The sequence below is a fragment of the Aulonocara stuartgranti genome, assembly GCF_965226115.1.
Source record: "Aulonocara stuartgranti genome assembly, chromosome: 7".
NCBI classification, from domain to species: Eukaryota; Metazoa; Chordata; class Actinopteri; order Cichliformes; family Cichlidae; genus Aulonocara; species Aulonocara stuartgranti.
The window spans coordinates 19395781-19415048 of NC_138945.1; the positions used below are offsets into that span (position 1 = coordinate 19395781).

General features: G+C 42.2%; 2 protein-coding genes across 6 annotated transcripts in view; one reads left to right on the plus strand and one right to left on the minus strand.

The window, feature by feature from the left end:
- Positions 1–2065: 2065 nt before the first annotated feature.
- LOC309709845 (BCL2/adenovirus E1B 19 kDa protein-interacting protein 3) lies at positions 2066–8383 on the minus strand. Its single transcript, XM_082538729.1, has 6 exons — positions 8169–8383; positions 5092–5242; positions 4748–4829; positions 4559–4632; positions 3773–3919; positions 2066–2836 (listed from the first exon to the last, which is right to left on the minus strand). Exons 1-6 carry the CDS (start codon positions 8209–8211, stop codon positions 2788–2790), a joined length of 546 nt encoding a protein of 181 aa, XP_082394855.1. The 5' UTR covers positions 8212–8383; the 3' UTR covers positions 2066–2787.
- A 7415-nt stretch (positions 8384–15798) lies between these two features.
- The window catches only part of LOC309709843 (uncharacterized protein), a 51152-nt gene continuing 47682 nt past the window's right edge, over positions 15799–19268 (plus strand). For 3 of the 5 annotated variants that reach the window (XM_082538726.1, XM_082538723.1, XM_082538727.1), the window contains exon 1: positions 15799–16421. The gene's annotated coding sequence lies outside the window, so the exon portion shown is untranslated. The other 2 variants (XM_082538725.1, XM_082538724.1) reach the window with 2 other exon arrangements.

The window sequence follows — 19268 nt, forward strand, 5'->3', positions numbered from 1 at the left end:
ACCAATAAAATACATCAAACTGTGTAATCTGTTTAAGATTTTACTGATCTTATGCGTAGAAGAGATAAAGAAGGCACCGTGATGGAAGAACAGGAAGAAACAGATTCTGGATGCATCCAATCTTCAGAAGAAGACCTCAGCAGGGAGAATCTGATTGTGTGATCCAGCAGTCGGAGCTGTATCACAGCAGCTTTATATATATTTCAGGATGTCAGTGGGGGCAGTTTGAGCTCTTGTTCGGAGAGTTGGGACCAAATCTGAGGAGGCAGTTTGTCTGAGGTATTGCACCAGTTCCACTAGTATTTCACGTGTTGCCAAATCCAGCGATTGGACTCTTAGATCTGGTTATTTTGATTCAAAATATAGGAAAACTTGGGCTTGGTTAAAAAAAAATGTCACAAATTCGTCAGATGAAATTACATGGTCACTGTTAAAAGCTGCAATTAGAATAGGTGAAAAATATTTTTGACCCAAGTAATATTAGCTGATTTTACGTGTCTGGTGTGTAAAGGCTTTTAGGGTTTGTGTGACCACTTAGACCTCAGAGAGTGACACAGCTATGGCAGCATAGTGACCACGCCCCTAATAATGCTAAATTTAGACCTTAATACAATTTAGAGAACTGTAATAGGAACAATTCGATCCTTCTACAGTTGTCATGAAGGAAAGTATCAGCTCTACAGACTGAACAGTTTTGGTGCACATTTGACTTACCTTTTGCTGCTGTTGTTTTGTTGTTGCTTGAGCGGTGATTTGGTTACATTCACGATGCACGTGGCACTAAGAAATAGCCTTCAACCACTGGGAGCCTTTGCAAGCTCTATTATAATGGTTTTTTGCATGAATAATTTCAGCCCAGAATTATAATTTGCTGTTGTGAAATGAGCTCTTTTCATAGTTATATTATTACTTGCTGCTAATGTATTAAGTACAGCTCATTTCATTTACCACGACGGATAGAACAAAAATTTCAACTTGCTTTTCTATTTATACAAGCTCCAACACACTTGAATTACTATGCTGTGTGACAAATTCATTTATGTCAAAGATGATGAATGGGCATTTCCGGAGCACGTGCATTCACCTCGTTCATGAACTAAGCGTTTCCTTTTGCGCTGTTGAGTAAAACTGGTGCCAAAACATGCACCAGTAACTACCCATAGATTGCTTGGGCGTGTTATGTGTTGGGGTCTGTGAATGGAAACCAGGTGCTCTTGTGCTCTGCCAAAGCAGGCCTGTTGATGCATCGTCAGCTTGGTGTGTCTAGAAGTTGCTTGCTGTGCTCATTAGCGCAGCAGGACCCCTCACATCAAACGCTCTGCTAATGGCTGATAAAGTAATTGTGCTTGGTCAGGCTGGACAGAAAACAAATGGGGCACGTTTATGTCCAAGGCAACCGTGCAAAACCCTGGTGGCTTCTCAGTCCCAGCCCCACCCCACCATTCAAAATCCAAGCCAGCTATTTTTACAACATGTTAAGAGGAAACAGCTTTTTAGTATATGGGAAGGCAATAAAATGTCAAATCCTAGATTCAAGTCAAAGCAGCAACTTGTTAAAAAATATAGGGAAGAGGGTGACTTATGTGAGGTAAGAATGACAAAGGCAGATGTCATAAGGCTCCTGGAAGGTTTCGGTTAGACAAGAGAAAGAGTGCTCACAGGGGAACAATGTGCTTAAGGAGCACCGGTGGCATACACACCAAAGAGCTCATCAGGACAAACAAACAAAGTCATTAGCAGTGATTTACCTCATATGAAAACAGGAATCAATTTTAAACAGATGCTGCGGTTCATTTGCAGGTTGTTAACATCACAGTATGTTTTAAAAGTCTTTTTGTTGTTGTTGCTGCTGCTGTTGTCTCTGCATGCCTGCAAGTAATCTCCAGACTAGCAAAGCATAGAAATGTACACATACAGTGGCCAACGCTTACTTCAGCACATCTCTGTGCTTTGCTGGCTAAAAATTCTTCACTTTCCCCACATGTATTAGAAAAGACGAGCATGTGTACAATACATGCTGTCAGGGTGAGAGCAGAGGAGAGGAATAAAAGACCCGAGAGACACATTAAGGTTTGGAGGAGTGAAGTTTAATGGGATCGTGATTGCCTTTGTCGGAGGTCAAATATTTAATGGGTTTACGGGACAAAAAGCACAACCAGAGCCTCTCCTATTCACTCAGCCAACTAGAAGTCCCTACATTAGATTCACCATCAGGCCGACCAAAAAAAGAAAAAAGGAAACAGCTAAGAACCGCTTTAAGCAGCTCAGTCTTACAGAGGATCATTGCTTCTGACAAATGACAGACATTTTGCTTTTTCAGAGGTTGGGTGAATGGGTATCGCACATTATCCTTTTCATTTTGTTGGAACACACCGTTCCCAACAAACAGTTTTCATCTCCTCCCATCAAAGGGATTTATTATTCTAGCTGAGTAGAATTCTCTTTCCCTCTCTTCTTTTGTGTCAGGAAAACTACCCCCCCTCGGATTACACTCCTGATTAGCTGGTTGAGATCAGTGTTACTTTGCGGGAGAGTAAAAGTGACCTCAGTCTGACTCACTGGTCAGCAGCCATCTGCTCCCAGGGCCCTATGAAATGCACAGACAACAAAGAGGCTGACAGAAAAGACAGAGTACTGCTGGATAGATAGAGAGACAGGTACAGACAGGCAAGGTCCTATTTTAGCCCCATGACAAAGAAAGGAGGCAAATGAGTGCATTACAGAGGGTGGACTTTGATCTTATTGGCCACACTGTTAGCAAATAGGGGCACTGGCGTATAGTTGCTGTCACAGCGTACTGGTGGTGGATGCAGCCAATCGCTTTCCTATGTAGATCCTAAAAAGGAAAAAAAAAAAAAAAAAAAAACAGGAATCAATGATTGATCCTTTGCTATAGCCCTTGGACCCCAGTCACACAGGCGGGGAGACTGTTAATCAAGCACTTTGCAACTGCTGATCATGAGGATAAAATATGTATTCCCCAACATGTTGGAAAGTGATTGGGGGAAGTTGCAGAATACTGCTAGGTAAATTTGGTTGCAAAGAGAAAACCTCCCTGTGATTGCTTTGGTTGCTAACATATTTTATTTTGCATGTATGATGCCGACTTATCTGCAAACATTTGCTAACTAACCAATCAGTAACAGTGGAACTGCAAAAACTGTGACAGAAAGGGACAGAAACCCTTTAAAATACAAAAAAAATGTGCCTTTTGAAACATTTTGGTTTCAGCAAAAGGGAAAAATGGTTCTTTGAAAGTTATTTGTTTCCAGTTTGCATCACATTGTTTCAGTGTGTGCAGACAAATCAGCATCTTCCATGCAAACTACAGGAGACCATGGTAATCTGCTAGCAACCAAAGCAATCACAGAAAGGTTTTGGTGCAGCATCTTCTTTGTGACTAAATTTTCCTAGTAACTCACAAACCAACCGGCTGTAGTATATGGATTTTTTGACACCCGATGTATCAAATAAGTGAAGGCTATAACTCAGAAACTAAGGGCACTGCATTATCATAAGGTAGCAACTTGTCAGTGAAAAGGTAGACCCTCCCTACCGTTAACTTGTCTCAAGCTTGTTTTTCTTACATCTATAGCTTCAGCTGCACATCAGCAACATCATTTTAAAACCACTTAGAAGGGCACACAGGGGTCAACTCTTTGATCGCTTTCTTAATTTGCACACTTTCCAAATTCTACCAGGATGAAAAGCATCCAGTTATTTTTTCCCCAAGTATTACCAAGAATGTCAAGTTTATGTGAATGAATCTCACCCGACTCCAAGCGTGAGAAGGTGTGAAGCCAGCAGCGAGGGAACAAGAATGAGGAGAACATCGGAGGAGAAGATGCCTCTCTTCATCACCTCTGTCTTTCTGACACTGAGGGAGCTCTGCTGCTTTGGGTGCTGAAACACAAACTCTCTGCAGAGAAGGAAGAGAGAGGCGTCGGAGATAAGAGATGCGGAAGCACGGAGATTGAAAGGCGGGGGGGAAAAAAATAAAAATAAACAGAGATAATGAGAGCACAAGAGAGAAGCCTGAGAATACAAGAAAGAAACCGAGAGCCTGAGAACTGCTACCTGTCAAACAGGCTTATTTTATTGCAGGAGATTAAATGTCAAGTGCGGCAGCATAAATAAAAATGAAAGCGATTCATGGGCTTCAAAGGTATAATCCAACTAAATTAAAAAAAACAAAAAAAGACAAAAACAATGTGCTATTGAATGTTTTGTGAGTAAAACAGGCTTTTTATAAACACACAAACAAACCAAAACAAACAAACACAAAGCTTATTTTTGTTTACTTATACTTGTATGCATATTTAGAGGGCATACTGCCAGGGTGACGTCATGAATCTTGGCTGGTTCGTGTTACAATTCATTTTTTCTAAAATGTATTATTTTTTTAAACTAGAAAGAATCTTTTAATTATGTACCTCTGGAGGCGCGGGCCTCGAGTCACCTGCTGTCAGTCTTTAAGCCAAACTAAGCTACTTGCCTGAAGGAGTAAATCATCACAGCAGGACTAAATAACAGTAACATTCAAAGGAGCTAGGCTTACTTCGGTGGCATGTTTTCAGGTCTACTGGACCAATCCCACACCCAGTCAGTGTCCACCCGTCGCTCACCATCCTCCTGAACGCAACAAGAATCAGATGATGTTGAATAATTTGAAAAAATTATATATTTTTTTGATGTCTTTATCTGATAAATATTAACCATGTCTCTGTGTTCAAATGAAAACCAGCACCTGTATAGTGACACAGTCACTGTCGTGCTCACTGGTGGGTCTTGGTGAGCCGGTGGACTGTGGAGTCGTGGCCTGTGGAGGACTGTGGATTAAAAACAAACAAACAAGTGAACTTGTACGAGGTGGGTGCGGTCTGGAGAAACAATCAAGCTGCAGCGTGATAATTTTACAGCCCAACAAACAAGAACAGAAAAAGTAAACACGCCGTGGAAAACAAGCAAAGTTCCTCTGAGCACAAAACAAACCTCATTACTGTGCAAATCACTTCTACACCTCACTGTGCAGCTCGCCCGCCCCAAACTCCCCAAACAAAACAAGTTCGTGCCAACAAACTGCATCATTACCTGTCTCTACTCCGCTCGCACTCCAGCTGTGCCTCCAGGAGGATCCTCTCCAGCTCCCCCTGCAGGGCGGTGGAAACGCTGTCCTGCGGCCCTGTCAGGCTCTCTCTGCGGCTCACGGCTGCAATCAGCTCCTCCAGCTCGACCCAGGAGCCTGACAAGAAAAAAGGAGGGCAAGCTGAGTTTGTGCTGACGCTTAGGTGTCGGTAAGAAGGGGAAAAAAAACAATGCTTCTCAGTACACCTATATTAGATTTCTAATAAGCCAAGAAGGAGTCATGATGTGGAAAGTAAACAAACAGAAGCCATTTTATGGAGATTTTAACATTTATGGGCATTTTGTTGTCTTGTTTATAATCTTACTATAATTACAACTGTACATATTTCATTTTGAAGTCTGTGTGATCCCAGAAAGGTCCAAAGTAACCGTGTTGTGCATAGTTTTACATGTGAAAAACTCATTTTTAATGTTCTATGCAATGATGCAGTTAGCCCACACTTTCTCCTGATTCTTTTATTTATACTTGCCATTAACGTGACTTAAGTCATTTGATTACCCAACTATGTTATGCAGATTACTTCAGCTTTATTGTCATAATGACATATTCAGATTATTTTTACTGCCAAGTAACTGATCCTAACCCGGTTCCGAAACATTGTCAGAGCAAATTTCACACTGCATTACTGATGCACGTTTTTAGGTCCTTCCTAGAACTCTAATCTCTTTAGCGCCGAGTGGGCAGTGAATGGACAGGTGTGTGTTGTTGTCCACTGGCATGTGGAGATTTAGAAGCTGCCCTGCGGCTGTCCTGACATGACACGCAATGACCTCAGAATCACAGAGCTCGTGGCTGGATGGAGACACGCTGAGCCGCGTCCAAAAAACACACATATTATCATATATAAACAGTGAGAGCAAGGCAGAGTGTGCCTGCTTCTTCCCATCAATGAGTGCTGAAAAGATAAACTGCATATGAATGAATGGACACGGGGGCGGGGTTTGGTGATCGGGCACAGGAGCAGAAAGGGATTTACACATGCACGCATATACACATATGCATGCTCGCATGTTGTATGGTGTGTGCGCTCCCACAGCTAAACAGTGGGGCAGGGCTAACTCAGCCTGACAGCATGCTTGCTTACGCAAGAACTTATTTCTGTGAGAGATTAGCCATTCACCCTCTCCCTTCCTCTAGCTGTTTCTCCCTTGTCATGCTGCCCCACATCTCTCGGACAGAGGCAGCACTTACGAAACAGCTCCCCTCATTTACCTACCAAAGTATCCTTCCTCATCTGACCTCTCTGACTGTCACTTTACCTGGTTTATGACGCTTTATAACAAGAGGCGGTGGATGCATGAGCGGGCACAGTGCTGAAGGGGGTGGAAGCAAGGGATGGGGGGAAGGGAGGGCAGAGGAAACTGTGCCATTGCCCTAGTTATTTTCCTACAGAGGGGAGTTGTGACGTAACAGCTGCCTTGTTGGCTGCCTTATCTATGTGATGCCACTCTGCAGCACTAAATCAGTTTCTATGGCGCAGTCCTGTACACATTCATCTGTGCCGCTGCCAAATCAGCTTTATGTAATGTGGAGCCAGGATGTGAAAAGACTCAATGAACTGCAGCACAACAGATTAATTTGTGCTCTGCTAGGATGAGAATGACTGTTTCCATTTTAGGGCCAAGAAAAAGAAACAAAAATTAGGGTGTGAGGTGCAGTTTGAAAGAATGGCTGCAGGGCAATCAGATTATTTTTGGACAGCACGGGAGATTCAGATTTTGTTTGTCTTTCTAGAATTGAATATAAAGTTACCTTTAAAGCAGCTGTGTCCTATTCATGTGGATGTAAAAATAAAAAAAAGATAAATAAAATATGAAAATATGGTTGCATTTATATTTTTAATGTATTGATACAGACAATAATTGTGATTCTTTTTACATTTAAAAAGGCTGTGATAGAAACGGGCATGGAGACCCTGAAATAAAGTGGGAAAAAGAAGATCAATACCTAGCTAGCTAACTATTAACGAAATGTGAAGACACGGACTGGTACTTATATAACACTTTTCTACCCTAATCGAGTACTCAAAATGCTTTTTTACTACAACCAATCACACACACATTCATACAAGCACTTTTACATATCTATGCACCTTGTTTAAAATTGACACACACTCACAGTCCAATGGATTCATTGTGGACAACTCATCAGCATGCGGACTCAAGTAGTCAGGGATCGAACCACCAAGCTTCCAATTGGTAGACAACCCACTCTACCTTCCCTGTTAGCAACAAATGTGAGGGAAATCTGTTTATGTTTTGTGTGTGTGAAAGTAAAAAAATGCTGGTGGATATATTGGATTATTGGATTTTGAAATTACCATCTGATAGTTTCTTGTTTAGCAAGAAACTATCAGATGACATATCAGCGATGGGTTTTCAGTTTTGGGCTGAAATCAAATATTTGTCAAACTGATCTTTTATTATTTATTTATTTATTTAGTAAACAACCTGCACATCAGTGATTTCCACTGTACAGCTCCCAATGATACAGCTCACAGTGATCCACATGTTTTACCCAGCATCCTCTGTTCCAAGCAATGTGCAGCCAGCTAAGTGGAGCTATAAGTATCAGAAAATCTCCGCAGCTTAATTGGCTTACAGAGATACAAACAGGTGAGTCAGGGGATCCATTTACACAATGACAGTAGCAACGACAATGACAACTATAAAACTGCCTGTGCCTTGTTTCCGTCTGTGGCCTCTTCTCACACCTGCTCTCAGAGTCTGACAGGCTGTTAGTATCTTGTCTCCATTGATAAGCAGCCACGGCTGGCTAGCTCTTCATTCAAACACACTGAGGGAATGAATGTTCTCATTGCCTGAAATGTTTTGCCCACACACTGTTGACATTTGCATCGTGAAATTGGAGTATAAATCGACCCGTGCGCACGCAAAATTAATTTACAGCCTGTTTAAGGTATGCAACAATCGGCTACAGACACGCTATTAAAAGGCAAATAGTTAACAGTGATGACGTAACAAAGAAACAACGGCCTGGTCCATGTGCCACCATCACTCACCGTAGAGTCCGTCCTCTGGCGTCTGCGAGCCGGACAGAGACATGTTTGAACGCTGGGGAGAGGCTGGAGAAAGAGCTCGGAGAGATGCTGACACTGACCCAGGAGGACAAGCAGGTGCAAAACCGGTCTCTACCCTGTACACGTTACCCTCAGTCACTCTGCGTTGTTGTGTAGTCTAAAAATGACACCGACGCAGCGCTAATCCGCTCCCCGTGCCCTCCCTTCCCCGCGCGCACCCCCTCCCTCTCCGCTTTCCCACGTGTCAAGAAGGAAGAGGTAAACAAACAGACTGTGCAGCTTAACATCACACATAGATGGATAGATAGTCCTGAGCACCTATTCAAATTGCACCCACCATTCACACCATTAATGATCTGTTAAGAGCAGTTACTAGGTAATTAGTATCTATACCGACGCTGGTGTGGGTACTGGATCGATACTACAAGATAAGATTGATACTTTGTTTCTATCCTCTAGGTTCAGTATGTAACCCACTGAATTGGATTAAATTAATTCTTTTTTTTTTGGAAATGAAAAAATATACCTCAAACATGCGCTGTAAAGAAAATGTCTGAAACTTTTGTGTACATCTATTTTATGTATTGCCAACACAAGTATTTAAACAACAGAAGTTGACCCACAATCCTAATATATAAAATAATAATAATCTTCTCATAAGTTGTGCCCCATTACTCTGCTCTGCATATGTTGAACTATTGTTAGCATTGGCATGGCTATTGTTGTGTATTTATTGGTATCTGATCAATACCAACATTTGCAATATCGTACAGCACTAGCAATTATTTACAGGGAGAATGAACAAAAGTAAAACATTTTATGTGTTAATGACTGTAAAACAACAAATATGATATTGGCCTTGAGCACAGTGTGGGTAATAGTAAAGAGCCACTGGGTGATCACTGTGTGCAAGAGTCACTAAACTCTGATCGATACTGTAGGAGTAGCAGGTCTTGTAAACTGTGGACAGATGGACGTGGATGCAACATTGTATCAACTCAATGGGCCACAATGAGCTGAAAGCCCAAGACCGCAGTCTGTTATGTTAACACAAAGCAAGTAGTGATTGACCTCTGGAATCAAAGTGCTTGAATAAATACTTAAACTGATGGCGATGCCAATCAACCAGCCAACACTTGATTGTAAATGGGCAGAGGTCAACAGTCTAGTATCGTTACAGGTGGAAATTCTACCCATGTTGGCTTTGTTGTAAATTTTAAAGATTAATGGAGCAAATGACTTTCTAGAGGGACTAAATACTGAAAGTAATGCATTACATTTTCTAAAAGTACTTTGTAGTAGATTTTTATCAACACTTAGATACAGAAATACAGTGAAAAAGTGTTAGCCCCCTTCATGTTTTCTTTATGTATATTTGTTCCAATTACATTTTTCATTTTTTTATTATTAGACAAAGTTAACTAGTAGTGTCTCCATTAGCAGTGTATTTAGAGTTAGATAGTACTTGACAGCATCTTGGATGCCACGGTTTTTCTGTGGATTACTTCTGCCTCTTCATGTAAGCCCACAGTGACTTCACGATGCCCAAAACGGACTCCGGGGGGTGATTCCATCTGTTGCAAAACTCCTTGCTCTTCTTGTGGCTTAAATTCAGCCTCTGTCTGTATATTTGCACTCATTTATGGGACACTTTAGCTATTGTGATGGATAAAGGTCTAAACTTTTGCACAGCACCTCATTTCAGTAAGCTGAATTGTAGGCCTGTTCTTCATGTCAGCGTGTCATGCTTTGAGACTCTCTCAAAGCAAATACTTTTAATTATTGTTTTACTTTGTAAAAGATGATTAAGTATACTTTTCTTGGTTCTGGGAACAGGCTCTTACATTCCTCTGGAGATTTATATTTATATCACCTTAATTCTGCACGAGAGCAGTTTATTTGTTTGATTCATGGATGGATTATAGGACAATGGGCCAATTGGCACAGACATGCAAAGGCGTTTCCTTTCTTCCTTCCCACGCGTACAGATATGCATCATTTGTAGGCATTTTGTAAATCTTTTAGTATTTTGCATTAAGTGCTGCTGTTGGTTTAAAAAAATCCGCTTACTCAGCCATTATAATAATGCAGATTTTTAATGAGAGCGTACTGCATTGTAGGAAATGACTGGAATTTATATAGTGCTTTTATATTCTTACTGACCAAGTGGTTTAGACTACAGGTCACAATGCTTTCTTCTTTACGCTGTAAGCACTTTATTTACATTGCATCCACACTCCATTTAGAATCAACAATTACTGCGTGTAGAAACTGTACAAAGGCCCCAGCCAGGGTTTGAACCAGGAGCTTTCTTGCTGTTTGGCAGATGTGAATGACAAACAGCATGAAGAGTGAGTGGACATTCTTAATTTTCACAGAGCTCTTTGAGTTTACAATGGGTTATAGGTTATTTCATTTTAAGGGGACACTATCCTTCTTATTTATTCTCTTTTATTTTTTTCATCATTTCTTCCTTTCTATTAAAATAATCCAGGCTATTGATATGTTTTATCCATTTGTTCTTTTCTTGCACCCACAGTTAGTGGTAGAGAAGACCTCAGGGCTTTGAAATGTGTGATAGATGTGATGGTGTCTGAGTTGTAGTTATTTGCTCCTCTGACTCTTCATTGTAGTTTTCTATACTCTAATTTGCCCAGTGTGTGCCAATAAAGTCAGCTTCTGATCAGATTACCTCTGTGGTTACTACAGATACTTTAGATCTTTAGCAACTTAAAATAATTCAACCAAAAGACCTAAACAGTGTTAAATTACCATATGTAATCATGCGATTCTGCGCATTACGAATAAAAACTACATACATTTTTACTGCTACCAGAGGAATTAAGAGCGTGCTGCAAATCAAATGCAGTTGCTTAATTGATCATCATCATGTGTGAGGACCTCTATCAAAACAGACGCTTTGGCCACTCTGTAGTGTTCAGGTGTGTGTTGACAAAATGCCACAGTCTTCCCCGGAGTGAACATCGCAGCAAATTCATCCCAAGGTCAGACTGAAATGCTCAGAGACTCCTCAAAAAACCCAAGAGCTACATCTCAAACTCTACAGGCCCCAGTTAGAAGAAGACTGAACAAGTACGGCTTGTTTGGAGGGGTTATCAGGAGAAAGCCTCTTTAAAAAAAAAACAAAACATGGTGGCACAGCTCAGATTTGAAAAGCTGCATCTGAACAAACCACAAGACTTCTGGAAAAATGTCCTTTGGACAGATGAGACCAAACTGGAGATGTTTAGCCATAATGCACAGTACCAAAGCAGACAAAGCATTTTAGCACAAACACGTCATAATACATGTCAAGCACAGTGGTGGAGAAATGATGATTGGGGATTGTTTCTCTACAAAGTATTCAAGAGTCAAAGAATGTCTGAAAAAGAACAGAACCTAAAGGTTTGTCTACAGCTACTGAATCATGTGGTGTACTTACTTTTTACAGGGCTGTAGTATACAATAAAGCATTAAATGACTCTTTGTCTCCTCTAAATCCCAGAGCCGTCATAGCTACATAGTCTTTACAACCCAAAAGTGTATCTTGGCTATTTAATCAGACTACTCTGAAGCAGGCAGTCCCCTCCACTGCACTGAATGAACTCAGACTGTGCAAACAGTCTAAATATGCCCCCACTGCTTGTGAAAAATGACACACAAACCTGTTTTGGTTTGAGTCTGGAACGATGCAAGTCTGTGGACTAAGGTTTTATGGATTATGCTTATTTTTTTTGTCAGGGATTGTGTGCGAAAAACACGAGGAGGAAGACATGACAGCATCTGCCATCAAACCAGCATCTTTCAGACAACTAGTCCACTTTTATAATCTCCAAGCTACAACAACAGCAACCCCATAAAGTGCCCACCTGTTATTTCCACAAGCCCAAAATAATACTGCAGGCTAAAGGCAACAGAGAGAATGCAGGGAAACAATAAGATCTGCCTTTGTTTCTAACTAATGATAGAGTACATGAAAGTAATGGCACACGCACACACTTTTAAAATATGTATCTTTGATTTGTGTTACAGCTTTCACATTTCAGCCTAAGGAGGCTCATGCAAAATGTCTGCTGTTTGATATTATCTATAACCAAACTAAAATATTTTCAAATACTGGCACATCTATTATAATTATTGCATTTTTTTTTCTATGATAAAATCACAGCTTCATAGGTCTCTAAGATAAGGTCATTGCTCAACTCTAAAAAACACTTCTAACGTCCTCCCTTTTTAATCTTTGGCAAGCTGAACATCCTGGAGAGTCGTCTTTGATGTGCGCCTTAAAAACATCAAATGAAACGGACCAAAGCAGATCAGGGCGTTCATGGTTGCTGCATCATCACTTTATCAGCTACATGTACCTGGAACATAAGGGAAAGAGGGAAAGGGGGAAAAAGTTTGAATGAATTAAATCAGGAACGTGTGTCAGATTTTTCTGTTTTCTGCTCTGCATCAAATAAACCCCATGGCCAGTGATTCATCTGTTTCTGCGACATTTCTTTAAGACGCTTGGCGGTACAGAGGCTCTGCTGGATTTCATTCATCACAGGAGGATGCGCACAGTCGTGCAAGAAAAGGAAAAAATAACCATGATCATCACGTTTATTCTGATAGTTGCTAGTAGTTTCTAATTTAGCAAACATAAAGCCCTTGAGTGTCCAATGAGTTAAAAGAGCATTTTGGTGAAATAGATTTGCTTTTCTTTTCCTGAATCATTTGGAAAAGTGTATTGTGACGCAACACTGCCCAACACTTTATGAACAACATCCCCACCTGGTGGAAAGAGGCCTTAAAAAGCACCACGTCCCGAGGCAATTTTATTTACCTCTATTAAAGCTAGAGCCGCCACATGCTGCGCGGCATTTCATTGATCCAAGTAAAACTGGTTTAGAGCCTCTAAACTGTTTTGTAAATCACTTTCCAAGACTTATTATTTGAGGGTGGACGTGAGGCCCCGGCATTAGGGATGATGCAATGTTTTGTTAGGGCAACAGCAGTAGCCAGAAACCTCTCGATTTTCACAGTCCATCTTCTCACCCATCTATTATGTTGCCAAGCAGCATTTTCCCTTCTGACCTCCAGCCTTGTTTCGAGACGAGGGGACAGACACGGAAAGTCATTATTCAGCCCAGAAACAAAGCGGGAAAAGTTCTCCTCATCCATCAAAGCAACTAAAGATATCTGACACTGTCCTGGGCATGGCTCAGATCAAAGAGGGAGATGCCAGCTGTACTCAGGTCCGGCAAATGACTCGCCACCTCGTTCATCCATCATGTTTGAAAAGAAGATAGCAAAAATAATAAAAGCTTTTCAGGTAATGGCTACAGTTAGATATCACCATTAGACATGCCCCCTTGCCTCAAACCTTGTATTAGGCTGTGATTGATGACTTGATCTGAGTGTACATTATAGGATCTGCTTAAAAGTCTTTTTTTTTGTCTGCAGACACACAAAGGCTGATTAATGAGTGCCACGGGAAACTAGTGGTGTTCCTTTGGTGGCTCTGTAGGTGCTCTCTGAAAACAAGATCTGACTGAGTGCAAGCAGGCCACCGTTGGATTAGTTTAAATAATAATTACAATCCCCCATCTCACCCAAGTGCATGGTAACCGTGGGCAGCACAAAGCCAGAGAAAGCCAAGCAAAGGGTTTAAAATGACAGCTCTGTGCAGAATATAAACTTGTAGCTTTGTGTGGCTGTGCTTGGTCACAAACCAAAGTATTTGAATAAAGTGAAATTCTGCTTCATATTAGCACTAGATGGAAAAAGTCAAAGGATCACCACAGTGGAATTTGAAGTTGTGGACTAGCACCAAAAAAATGTGGCTCTTCATAAAGCAGTGTGCGCACGGCCTCCATATCTGAAAGTCTCTGAAGCTATAAAGAGCTGCTTTTAAGATCTCCTAAAAATGGCTTGACCCTCACGCAACTCATAATCCACAGTGAAGCGCATGAGACTGTAGAGAGCCTCAAACGTCATCAAAATTTAATGGACAGTACGCTAAACACCACCTGAAGCTCCGCCAGCAGAAGCTCTTTGTTGTCCGTAAACTCAAGGTCCTCGCTTTAATCAGCAGCCTGCTCTGTCTGTTTAGATGCCTCACTGAGTCTGTCCTCCTGTCATCATCCTCCGCTGCTCCATCTGCCGTTCCACCACGCTGACAGCCGCAGACATTGATTCTAACATTACGAGCTCTTTTAACTCTCGAAGGAGTCAAAGTGGCTTCGGTCGTGCAAATTGAAGCTCTCAATCCAGCGTGCGACCCTGGGTGATCCTTTCGAACACTGTGTCACTCTGCTTAAGTACTGGGATGCAGATGTTGAGTGGCAATTTCCAGGGAAAGCAAAAATATATATTTTTTATATATGAGTCTGTCTGCCAGGAAGTTAAATGCAGTATCTGTAGTAGTGCATGTAGCTGCAAGCCTTAGTATTCACATGTACCCATGCATTATAGTATATTATATCCTGTTCTGTATGTATGTTGCAGGGGAGTGCCTCTCCATTCAGCTCCACTTGCTCTAAAATCACTGGGAGTCATTATGCACTTTATGCATGTGATTGCACTTTAAATCCATACAGTTCTAGAAAAACAAAAAACAGAACATCTTAGACATTAGGAAAAAAAAAACCCAACAAGATTTGCTGGGATGTTAATGTAAGTCTGATCGAGACGGAGGAGATGGGACAAGATAAGTGATCAGAGCTGATAAAATGGGATGAGGTGTCTCAGCCCTGAAGGCATTTAGGTGTAGACTTTATCTCTCTATCTCTGCAGAGTACAGTGGTTTCTGCTGCCTAGCCTCAGGTAATAACAGCCAGTATAGCGATGATAGTTTCGATGTACATCAGTTGGTCAGCACCCCCTCGCCCCACCGAAAAACAAAAAGTGAGCTTGGAACTTTAGGCAGGAAAGAAAATGAGGTGAAAAGAAAAAATCTGCGATTGATGTAATACAGGTCGGTGTTTTTTCCTTTTTAATTTGCATGCACGGCACTTATGCATGTTAATCCAGAGGCCTGAAACCATGGGAGCAGTTTAACCTTCATTGACTACGGAGCTTCCTCTGCCTTTGAGGGCCATTGTCCATGTGTCTCTATTATCCTGCTGGTCACGGTTCCCCCCTGCTCTGCTGCCCCCGCTCATATGGGAGATATCTGTAGAATAATTCTACCTGTCTGTTTCTATCGCCTTCTCCCTGCTTCTCTCCCCCTCCTTCCTCCCCCTCTCCATGAATGACCTTTCTGCGTTCCTCTCCAGCTGACCTTGGTGTCCTGTCAGATCGTTCCTTTCCTCCACCTCGCACTACTAGCCTCTACGTACCACCGCCCCCTTAAACAACCCCATGCTCTTCATTTCTACCCCCCACTGACTGCTTCTTTTGCTTCTTTCCTCCATGTCCCTTAGATCCGCCCCCTAGATCACTTTCCTTCCCTCTCTCCTCCCCTCTCCTCCTCTCACTGTCTCCTCTCTTCGCTCTCTGCAGCCGTACATACTCTGCTTTTTAATTAGACCGACTCACTAGCTCCACCTCCCCCTACCTCCTACTCTCCATCCCACACTCCTTCTCCCCCAGCCTCTCTTCGCTCCCCTCCCTCCTTTTGCTTACAAGGAGACAGGGGGCTTGCATGGCGACATGGAGAGGAGGTCATGATGAAGAGATGCAGAGAGAAAAGGCGAGAGAGCAAAAAAGGAGCAGGACGGGGAGAACTGAGAGGAGCATCTGAGACGATAACTGCCTGTTTGCTCACTCTTGCCTTCTTACTCCCCCTCCTGTCCTTTCACTTCCACACACAGAACAAACGCTCAGACAACTAGGTAGGCACAGCGGAGCTGAAAGCTGTGAGGGATGGATAAAAGGGTTCCCACGTGAAAGGCATGAATCTACGAGAAAAGAGGAGGGTGAAATAGAGGAAGACACAACCAGAGAGGAGGAGGAGGAGAGAGAGAGAGAGAGAGAGAGAGAGAGAGAGAGAGAAAGAGGTGAGCTGGAGAGGAAAGGGAGACAAGAGAGGAGCAGATGGACTCTGCACAGAGGAAGGGGAACGGTGCGAAGCTCACTGAGAAGCAGTGACAGAGAGGTGGGAATTAAAAAAAAAAAAAAGCAAACATGAATGCCAGAGGGATGGAAGAATGGGAGGAAGCGACATGAAGGAATAGCTTGGGAAGAGGGAGCGAGCACTTGTGGGAAGACAACACAGAAGGAAAACAGGAAGAGAGAGAGAGAGATGAGGTATGTGTGACTCAGTTCTGTGTCCTGATGGAAGATAGTACAGCAATCTCATCAGCAGCCTTCTTGCAGCATCACCATAGAGATGGAGAGTTAGGCAAATCAGAGAAGAGGTGAGATTTAAAAAGCAGCGTACAAGTGTCTGTGTTGATTGCGTGCAGTGGACGTTGGCAGCGAGGACATATTTGACTTATTGTTTTGTTTTGGCTCCCATCAGCCCGCTGAATGGTCCTCGCATGCGTGCACACACGTGCCTGCATACATTTTGTTTACATACTCGGCAGGTGTGTGTGTGTGTGTGTGTGCACATATTCCAGCAGTGGGGGTGTGCCCCTGCTGATTTGTGAGTGTGAGTGTGTGTGAGAAATCTAGTGATTTCTGGATTTTTGCTTTACTGCAGGTGTGGGAGTCATTTACTGATACTGGGCAGCTTTATGAGAAGCTTACAGAGTGAGAAGCTCAGATTGGTTTGTCGGTGGTGTGGCGTTGCAGGTTCCAGCAGCGTGCTTTCATTGCACATTTGTCATGAGCAGGATTGTGTGTGTGTGTGTGCATGTGTGAGTGTGTGAGTGTTTGGAGCTATGCACAGAAAGTTTAAGGAGGAGGCTCTGAATGGGGGAATTCCATTTGTATGGATCTGTGTGTGTGTGTGTGTGTGTGTGTTTATTTATGCACGCGTACACGCGTGTGTGTGCTGCTCTGGCAACATGAGCATTTCAATTTCAATCATATTAACATGCTTCAGTAATCTTCTCACACATGTGAGAGTAATTGTTTCTCATAGTTTGCATATGTGTTTGCATCCGTCACTGAAGCAATCTTGTCACTGGCGCGCATGAAACAATCCCAGCCGTACACGTACTCCTTCGCGTGGGTGCGCACACACACACACACACCTCCACGTGCACATGCGCAGGTGCAGATTCGTGCGCCCGCTTTTTCCTGTGTGAAGAAACGCTGTGCTGTTAATCCCGACTGTTGTCGCGCAACTCTTTCCCCCTTGTTCTCTCCCTCCTTCTGCGCTGCACCACTGTATCGCTCCCTTTCATCTCATCTCTCATCTCTAAAGAGGTCAGATATTGCTGTCTCTCGGCTCTTCCGTCTAGCACTTTTTTTTTCTTTTAGCACATTGCTTTTAAAAGAAAGAATCTGTCATCTATCTGCGTCACTTCATTTTCTGTCTTTGCCCAGGAGAAGTTAACGTGTCCTTTTCTTTTATTCTTAATTTCATTTATGCACTTGGAGAATATGCCTATCTGCGGGCCAGGTGTTTCCACTGGACTGACAGCATGCTGGCTTCATAGGTAACACACTATGATGTACTCTTGGGACATTAGTTTGGACAGCAACGTCGCAGCCTGGCAGAGAGTAACCCCCCCAGGGGAGTGGACTGTGCTGCATACGTGTAACATGCTGCTGTGCACTGGACATGTCCGTCTGACCACGAGTTACGAGGTGTTGCTGAATTCACACAGAGACCTTGGGAACCTTGGAAATCTGTGGCACAGAGTGGCGAGGAGACGTGAACAGTAGAAGAAACAAACTGAAGCAGCCAGCGAAGCAAGACAATTGGGCTTGCAGAATGAGCACAAGGAAGAACAATGTTTACTCTGGCTTTCTTTCACAGACACCCAAACATTCTCAAATTTGCTCACAGTTGGCTAAGTATGCTTATCACCATCCACTGGCCTACATATAGGGATTTCATATTAGGCAGAGGATTTTGGTTAAAAGAGGACAGATGGAACAAATCATTTCTGGCACTCGCGCTCGGAAAGATAGAGGTAATCCAGCCATCCTTGAAGAAAGCTGGAACAAGTAGAGTGTCCTCTTTAGTAAGAAGCTGGTGAGAAACTTTGCGAGATAACATATTATGCATGTTTGAATGACTTTTTAAAGTCATGAAGGCGTCAGGAGAAGCGAAAGTATTTGCCACCTGAGGTGTGCAGAGCATCGCAATAAAGCACTTTAAATCACTGTGGTACAGATCTGTTATTAAATACAATTTTAAGAGTGTTCTGCACTGAAACTCAAAAATGTTCCATTTATGACACAAATTCAAAGACTTACTGCTTCAAAACAAACCTGCTTTTCCAAATTAAGACGTGTGTGTATGTGTGTGTGGTGGTGGTGATGGGGGGGGCTAACGGTATTACCAGGCCAGAATCTCATGGTTATGCCAAACACTGTGAGGTGAATAATGATTGTTTTCTTGTCGCTTGGGAACAGCAGAAGCATGTAGTAAGCACAGCTTGGCCTTCGGGTCTGAAAAGCAGAGGCAATGCAAAAAGTGTCTTTAATTTGTTATAATGACCAGCAGGGGGAGACTCCTCTGGTTACAAACAAGCAGTGAGATTGTATAGAAACCTATATGAAAATAACTATATTATAAATCATCTGATTTGTGACTTTCATTAAACACTTTGCAACAAGAACAATCAAAGACTGCATACTCCTGATGAAGTGGAAAATTTCCAGTCTCTGCATCCAAAAGGCTAGCTCCATCTAGGCTAGTTTTAAGTATTGTCTTGAAGATCAAGACAGCATTACCCATTTTCTCTTCCATCAGTCTAATGTTTTTTGTGACGATATAGTGGGAACTTTTTGCCCAGAGATAAATAATTGTGCAAATCTGTCCATGACTTTCTTTACACTGAAAAAAATGTTTTGTTCAATTTACTCAATTTTTTTATGACAAGTGGTTGCACGAAATAAATTTGTTTGAATCCAGAAATATTTTTTAAGTACACTGAATTTAATTTAAGCGAGTAAAACCAACATATATTTTTAAGCTACTTTAACTTAACTGTTGTGGATACGTCTTAGTCAAATATTATTAGTAAGTCCAAC